The sequence below is a fragment of the Rhagoletis zephyria genome, unplaced genomic scaffold (assembly GCF_001687245.7).
Source record: "Rhagoletis zephyria isolate East Lansing unplaced genomic scaffold, Rhagoletis_zephyria_1.1 Rzeph_scaffold_00346, whole genome shotgun sequence".
In the NCBI taxonomy this organism is placed as follows: domain Eukaryota; kingdom Metazoa; phylum Arthropoda; class Insecta; order Diptera; family Tephritidae; genus Rhagoletis; species Rhagoletis zephyria.
In genome coordinates, this window is record NW_016157430.1 from 38,547 (window position 1) to 45,860 (window position 7,314).

Genomic DNA, 7,314 nt, shown 5'->3' on the forward strand with positions numbered 1-7,314 from the left:
CAAATATCCTATCTTATATAAGCGACTACGTTTTTGTGGTTGCTGGGAATGTTTTTGGAACGTAGTTAAGAGCGAAAATTTGAAAAGTGTGTCATATATTTTATTTTTTAATAATTTGAACGATATTAACATTTTGCAATGCAGTTTGCTTTTACAGAATATGGTAAAAATAACAAAACAATAACTTGAAATTTTAGTTCCCGTGGAGTACGCCCATTTGGTGAAGCAAAAGCGAACAGTGATTGCAAATTATTTCCTTTATCAACTGAAGAATCTCTTTTAAAACTACCGACACACAAAGTTTTCCAAATTGAAGTCATTGCTGTGGCACTTCCTACAGCGAAAAATCTAAGAGGTGCGCAAGCTTTTATGAGCGGAGGTATGGAAGTTGAAAGTAGTGGTTCATCTGTTTATTAACCAATTATACTACAACTTCTTTTGGAAGTCTTCAATATGCTTTGAAAATGAACAAAAAACGATAATAAAAGAAAAACCTTGAAAGCATTAACTTTTGCGTACAGTGCACGCGGTAGCTCTAGAGGATTGGAATTATCCTTTAAATGTCGCCTGATTGAGCACAAATAATTGTGCTGAACTTAGCTTTATTGCTGTCTTTTCTTTATAACTCTTTATTTTAATAATTTAATTTTACTCGCACAGCTTGTTTACAGCCGCTTGCTGGTTGTAGGCATGGGTAACACTGCGCTGCGCGGCGCAATAGCGTTAACACCATAACCGGAGTTGCCGTGCCAACACCAGTAAATGGAAAGCGCCAGCGCCATTAACACCAAGCAACATAAGAGGCACACACACAATTCGCCTTAACTCTTTGAAAATTTACACGTACTTTGTTTTTGCATTTGAGTGTTGAGAACGCAAATTTAAAGCTTTTACTCAAGAATGATAGAATATCGTGGAATTTACTACATTCCTAGCAATTAAATTCAGTTGGCGCTACAAGCGTTGTTCAGCGCTTATAGAAATAATAGACATGACACCACTGTATGGTGTACTGCACTGTATGACGATGGGTACTGTGGTGACACTCAGATGGCGCCGTGTTCAATTCAATACACTGCGCTATTGCGCTGGGTTAGTGCGCTGACACCACAGGTGGCGCTGGCGTTATTGAGCTAGCGCCAAAAAAATTGCGCAATTACCCATGGTTAGCTGGTTGTCGAACTGTCAAATTTCGATTATCGATAACTCTACAGCAAGGGCTTGTCCGAGGCACGTAATAAAAGCGGCAATACTGCAGCGCTGATGAAAATTTGCATGACTGTTGCAACCTCCCAATTGTTAAAACGTTAAGGCAGTACGCAGTTCTTAAGGAATTTGCTACGCTTTCTACTACTGTTTTCTAATATTTTTTGTGAAAAAAGAGTACAAGGCAACCCAGGTTTGCCCGTTCCATTATTTCTTGAGGAAAGAGTGAGGCAACAGGATGTGAAGTATAATATGTCAAAATTCCTTGGACACACACACAAAATAATGGCAATTTTTTCTTGACAGTTTTCTTGAGAGCTGCATACAGGGCATAACACAAGGCGAATTTATACAAGGTGGTGTTGTCCAATCTGCTGATTTCTTCTTNAATATGTCAAAATTCCTTGGACACACACACAAAATAATGGCAATTTTTTCTTGACAGTTTTCTTGAGAGCTGCATACAGGGCATAACACAAGGCGAATTTATACAAGGTGGTGTTGTCCAATCTGCTGATTTCTTCTTCTTTCCTTCGCCTTACATGTATTTTGTTTTTGCTTTTACTGGTTTGACAGCATGCCCATGATTAGCAAAAACAAAATGCATATAGAGGCCAATTCTTAATACTCCCGGGGAGGTTGTTCTCCGGGAATTTGTTTCTCCCGAGAAAGAAATCCCCCAATAATTAACTCCCAGGAGTAGCATTTTCCCCGAAAACTTGGGAGGAGGAAATTCGAACTTCGAAAAAGCTGTTTGACTGTTTTGAGAGCTCAACTCCGCCATTTAATATAAAAAATCTTCAAGGAATTTTTATTCATGATAGGAGGAAAGGGAAAAGAGAGAAAACTGCCGGGGAGTTTCTGTTCAGAATCGGCGTGATAGACCTTGAGGCGAGTTGAGATTTGACATTTTGACCCTGATACAAAATACACGTGGTTGTTGTTTGTTGTATTCTTGCTACCACCTTGTATAAATTCGCTTGGCATAACACATTAAAACAATTCAATGAGTCAGACTGTGTGCATTGAAAGCATCGTAGTAGAAAATAAAATTCCGTAAATTTTTTATACATTATTCGTTTACATACATATATTTACATAGATGTATATACATACAAGTAGGTAATACGAAAAATTCGTATTTTTTAATAACCTAACGTATGCCTCTGTTAGTTTTAAAACGGGAGACAAAACGATTTAGCTACTGCAATAGGGGAACTATATTTTTTAAAGAAAATTGAAGTAGACCAGCTTTACTCCCATCATGGTTGATTAATACGGGTGACAAACGGGCTCGTTTATCTACATAAAGAGCATTTATTTGCCTTAACTCATGCATTTCCTTTTTTCAAATGCTCATAAGCACCCGAAGAAATGCACGGAATTTTTGGGAATTAACTCGGATTAGGGGAATTTTCGATGACAACACCGGTAGAAACGGCCAGCTGTTGTCTTTTGTACAAGTATGCAAACAAAGCAAGCGAGTTTCGCGTCCGCGGTAGCCGTGCTACAAGTCTGTAGGTGCCATGTTCAATCCTCAGTTGGAGCGATCGCCAATTTTTTTTTTTTAATTTAACCTTTTTTTATTTTATTTTAGTAGGGAGGTTCCATGGAAAAGTGTACCTAAGTGCAAAAATTATTTTCTTTATAAAACTAACAAACCTGTGGATAAGACATTTGTAAAAATTGTAAACCAACCAAAAAATAACAAATTACAGCTTTAAATGCATTTTTATTACCTTCTTTTACGTTTTGAAATCAAGTTTTAAGTAAATTTTTTGATTGAGTTTAAAGTAGGTTGTGTTGAATCCACTGTCAAATAAATTGCTATTCATAATTCAAGTGTTTGGTAAGACAAATATATAGTAGAACTCATCTGCTTTTAATAAAATTGTATCATCTATTAAATTGTGTGACTGCTTTATCTATATTTGAGTTATTATTAAGCAGAATTGGTATTGTCCCACCCGTGACAAAAAAAAGCTAAAAGTTGTTATATTTAATTACAGAAGTTGAGGTTGTATTTGTGTGTTTGTTACATAATTTTAGAAATTCATTGCAAATATTTACCACAATTGCATTGTCGTTTCCACGTAGTTAGATAAGAATAATTCAACAGAGAAGCATGTCAAACCCGTCACAGCTATGTGTGCGACAGTTGTCAGATGTAGGTTTATAGGGCTGATAAGCTTTATTTGTTTGTTGAGGTAGACGCAGGGGAGGGGGGATGCGCGGACTCGTCCATTATCTATATACCTTTGTGGTCAGCTGATTAGGTTAAGTTACATTTTGGCCAATTATGATTTTTTATTTTGTTAATCTAATGTTAATAGTTTTTTATAAAAGTCTAGCACATTACCCAACCAGAACCACATAAATCCACATTTTAAACTTCTTACAACAATTATAAAAATTCAACAAACTTTAACAATTACACCCAAAAATTTTAAACTTTTTGTTCAGAATTTTTAGGTATGCAGTTTTGTAGTCCATTAAATTTAAGTAGGTAAAAGTGAAAATATCAAGACGCTAGGAAATCGCGTTCATTTTAAATAATTTTTTTGGCTGACCGTGCTAAGAATTTTCTTTTATATAAAAGGCACCATACTAAGACAAATCGTGAGTGCATTTAACCCCTACTTGGCTTCTTATATATTTTAATAACTAATCTTTATATATGGACCACACTACAAGCTCCATTTCATATAAAAATTCGTACGTGTCCTACCCGTGACAAACGTTGTCCCACCCGTGACAGAAGAATTTCGGATTTTTTGTATAATAAAGCCGTACTTTTTTTGTAGTTTTTGCTTTGTTTGTGTTCCTGGTTCTTTGTTTTATAATAAAACATCAAGTTCACACAGAAAAGTGAAATAAATTCGCAGAGTTTCCGTAAAATATATCTGCTCCAAAAAGCAGATTCTTTTTTTCATCCCACCCGTGACAGAAGAATTTCGGATTTTTTGTATAATAAAGCCGTACTTTTTTTGTAGTTTTTGCTTTGTTTGTGTTCCTGGTTCTTTGTTTTATAATAAAACATCAAGTTCACACAGAAAAGTGAAATAAATTCGCAGAGTTTCCGTAAAATATATCTGCTCCAAAAAGCAGATTCTTTTTTTCATCCCACCCGTGACAGAAGAAATAAATAAAATTTTTTCCATATAAAAGTTAGTTGGAGTTTTTTTGGTATTTTGTAATAACTCATATAATAGTCAATTAGGTGTAGCCTTATCAAAATGTAGAATTTTTGAGTACTTTATACTTAAATTTAAACAAGAACGAAATTGTTTTCTGTACAAATGTCCAAGCCGAGACGGTGGAATCGCCCAGTACATAAAAAATTATTCTTAAAATTATCTCCTGTTTTAGGGATGCCCAAATGAGCACATATTTGTCGCGGGCGACTGGGCGTGCAAAGCTTTGCACAGCGGTGCTGGGCAAGCGCGGAAGCAAAAAGTTATCGGAAGGGGAAAACGAAGTCAACAAAATAGTAGTGGTATTCATCTAAACCGATAAGTTTATCAATCAGATAATCTTATAAGTTTAAGCACTGCGTTACATGAACGCCCCATACTCTCTTTACGTTTACACTTTATAAGTCAGCTGTTTTGGGATGGGCATCAAGACATCGATGTTGTTTCGATAAAATGCATCATATGGTGACATCGATGTTCAATCGATATTTTAGTATATAAATCCATGTTTTTTAAGGCATGTAATGTTTTTTTTAATACAATGGTAGCTTTTTGGCATAATTTTCAATGGGATATCTGTGAAAAAGCTGCAACTAACGTCAGGGTAGCTTAAAAACATCGATGCTTCGAAAATTTCGAAGCCTTCAAAATACATCAATGCACAGACACAATACATCGAGTATTTATAAAACATCGATGTATGTATATCGTCCACCGCTATTTTGATTCATATATTTTGCTATCTATATAGTTTGCTATTTTGATTCATATAAAGAAAAAGATATGCCGAAAATAAGCGTAAAACGTAAGCTTAAAAAACTTTACCAGGAGATCTTCGTGTATGATTTGTTAACGTTGGAAATTTGCGATGAAATTGATGGTAAGTAATGTTTGATTTTTTGCTTTGATATTTAAAAAATAAAAAATCCCTTTGTTCTCAGATTAATCATTTGCAGAAAATAAACTAAAAAGGGAAGACGAAATTTGGGAAGACTTCACGTTATCAATGTGCGTTTTGGGACAAGTTCGGTATGGGTGTCCATTTATTCACCATTCGGTTCCCAAGTCCGTGCACTTCACCCAAAATATTTTGTCAAACCTCGACGATGATAGATTTCGACAAATTGCTCGAGTGAGCAAGCCCTCATTTGACGCGATATTAGAATTAATAAAAAACGATGAAATTTTCAATGGTCCACGTTCTTGCAAGCAATTTTCTGTAGAAGCACAACTCATAATTGTTTTGTATCGATTGGGTTCAAGTGGAGAAGGAGCATCAATAAGCAAAATTGCAAGGCTGTTTGGTGTAAGTGACGGCGGAGTAATACAGGCGAGTAAAACACAATTTAGAATTTCTTGTTCTAAATTCATATTTCCATTATGTAGAATATGACTAATAGAGTATTCCACGCGATTCTGAAATTAAAAACCAAATTTTTGTACTGGCCGGACGCTGCCGAACGTAAGATCTTAGCCGCAGAAACCTTTGAAGAGCTACCACATTGTGTTGGTTATGTTGATGGCACTGAAGTTAAATTAGCCGAAAAACCGTCTGAAGATCCAGAATCTTATTTCTCGCGAAAACATATGTACTCGTTAAAAGCTCAAGCAATCTGCGACTATAGGCTACGTATACGACATTTGGTTCTGGGATATCCAGGCAGTGTACACGACGCCAGAACTTACAACAATTGTAGCTTGACTACCAGAACAACACAAATGCTCACAGGGGCAGAATGGTTAGCGGGTGATAGTGCTTATAAATTAAGCAGCACTCTTATAACTCCCTTCCGAAGTAATTCAACGGACGGCAATGTACAGCAGCGAAATTCGTTCAACAAAACGTTTAGCAAGTATCGTATAAGAATTGAGCATTGCTTCGGTTTATTAAAAGAACGCTTTAATAGTTTGAAAGAGTTAAAGTTGCATATTAAAAATGATTCTTCAGTTAAAATGGCTTGTCGATGGATACTGGTTTGCGCAGTTCTACACAATATTTTAATAGTTCAAAGAGACGAGAGTTTTGAAGTAGCAGAAGAAAATGAATATGTCGACAGTGAAGACGGATATGTCAACAATGAAGACGAACCGGAAAATCATGTCAGTTCTCATGACGGTGAAGCCAAACGACGTGCGCTGCTGTCAATAATATTACAAGCTCATTCTTAAGACAATATTTCGAACAAATTTTGCTTCGCGTCTTCTTTTCTTCGCTTTCTGAGATTCAATAGCACTTGTATAAAGAAGTTAAACATTGGTACTGAAGGCTGCTATCAAATTTATTACAATAAAACTAAGCAATTTTTATTGAAATATGCATACATATATACTTATGTAATAAACGTTTAAACAACAAAGGAAGTGTTTAAAAACTCATTGCATTAAAATTCATTTTGCCATGTAAATATTTTAAAGTCTGTATATAAATTCAGGCCAGTGAGTTTTTAATATTTACAACGTTTTTCAAGATAAAATATTTTGTTAGTTTTTTATAAAAACGAAAACCATGCAAATCAGAATTTAAAATTCTATAAAAAAATTAAATCACCGTTTGTTTCAGTCACTGTACGTGTATATATACATACAGTGGTGGAAAAATAAGTAGGGACACGATATTTAAAAAAATTTTCCTATTTTTTATGTTTATTTAATATTTATTATTTTTTTAAAAAAGTATAGCTCATTATCTAACAAAAACCATGTAAACTCATATTTTAAACTTTGTGAAAAAATTATAAAAATTGTGCAAAATTGCATCCAAATTTTCAACTTTTTAACAGATTTTTTAGAATTATTTTGAAAAATTTGTTTAAATGTCGTGTCCCTATTTTTTTCCACCACTGTATGTACAAGCCCTACGCGTAGGGAAATAGATTCATTCCATAGCCAATAAAATTATTTAGTAGATAACATT

At 34.7% G+C, this 7,314-nt stretch overlaps 1 protein-coding gene across 1 annotated transcript; it reads left to right on the top strand.

Annotated features, from left to right (window-relative positions):
• The first annotated feature begins 5,016 nt into the window (after positions 1 to 5,016).
• On the top strand, positions 5,017 to 6,777 carry LOC108359137 (putative nuclease HARBI1). Its single transcript, XM_017610834.1, has 3 exons — positions 5,017 to 5,280; positions 5,357 to 5,730; positions 5,787 to 6,777. Exons 1-3 carry the CDS (start codon positions 5,184 to 5,186, stop codon positions 6,567 to 6,569), a joined length of 1,254 nt encoding a protein of 417 aa, XP_017466323.1. The 5' UTR covers positions 5,017 to 5,183; the 3' UTR covers positions 6,570 to 6,777.
• The last annotated feature ends 537 nt before the right edge of the window (positions 6,778 to 7,314 follow it).

Coding starts and splice junctions, on each gene's coding strand:
- LOC108359137 (XM_017610834.1), top strand. CDS start 5,184: ATGCCGAAAATAAGCGTAAAACGTAAGCTTAAAAAACTTTACCAGGAG. Junction 5,281..5,356: donor AATTTGCGATGAAATTGATG/GTAAGTAATGTT, acceptor AATCATTTGCAG/AAAATAAACTAAAAAGGGAA. Junction 5,731..5,786: donor GTGACGGCGGAGTAATACAG/GCGAGTAAAACA, acceptor TCCATTATGTAG/AATATGACTAATAGAGTATT.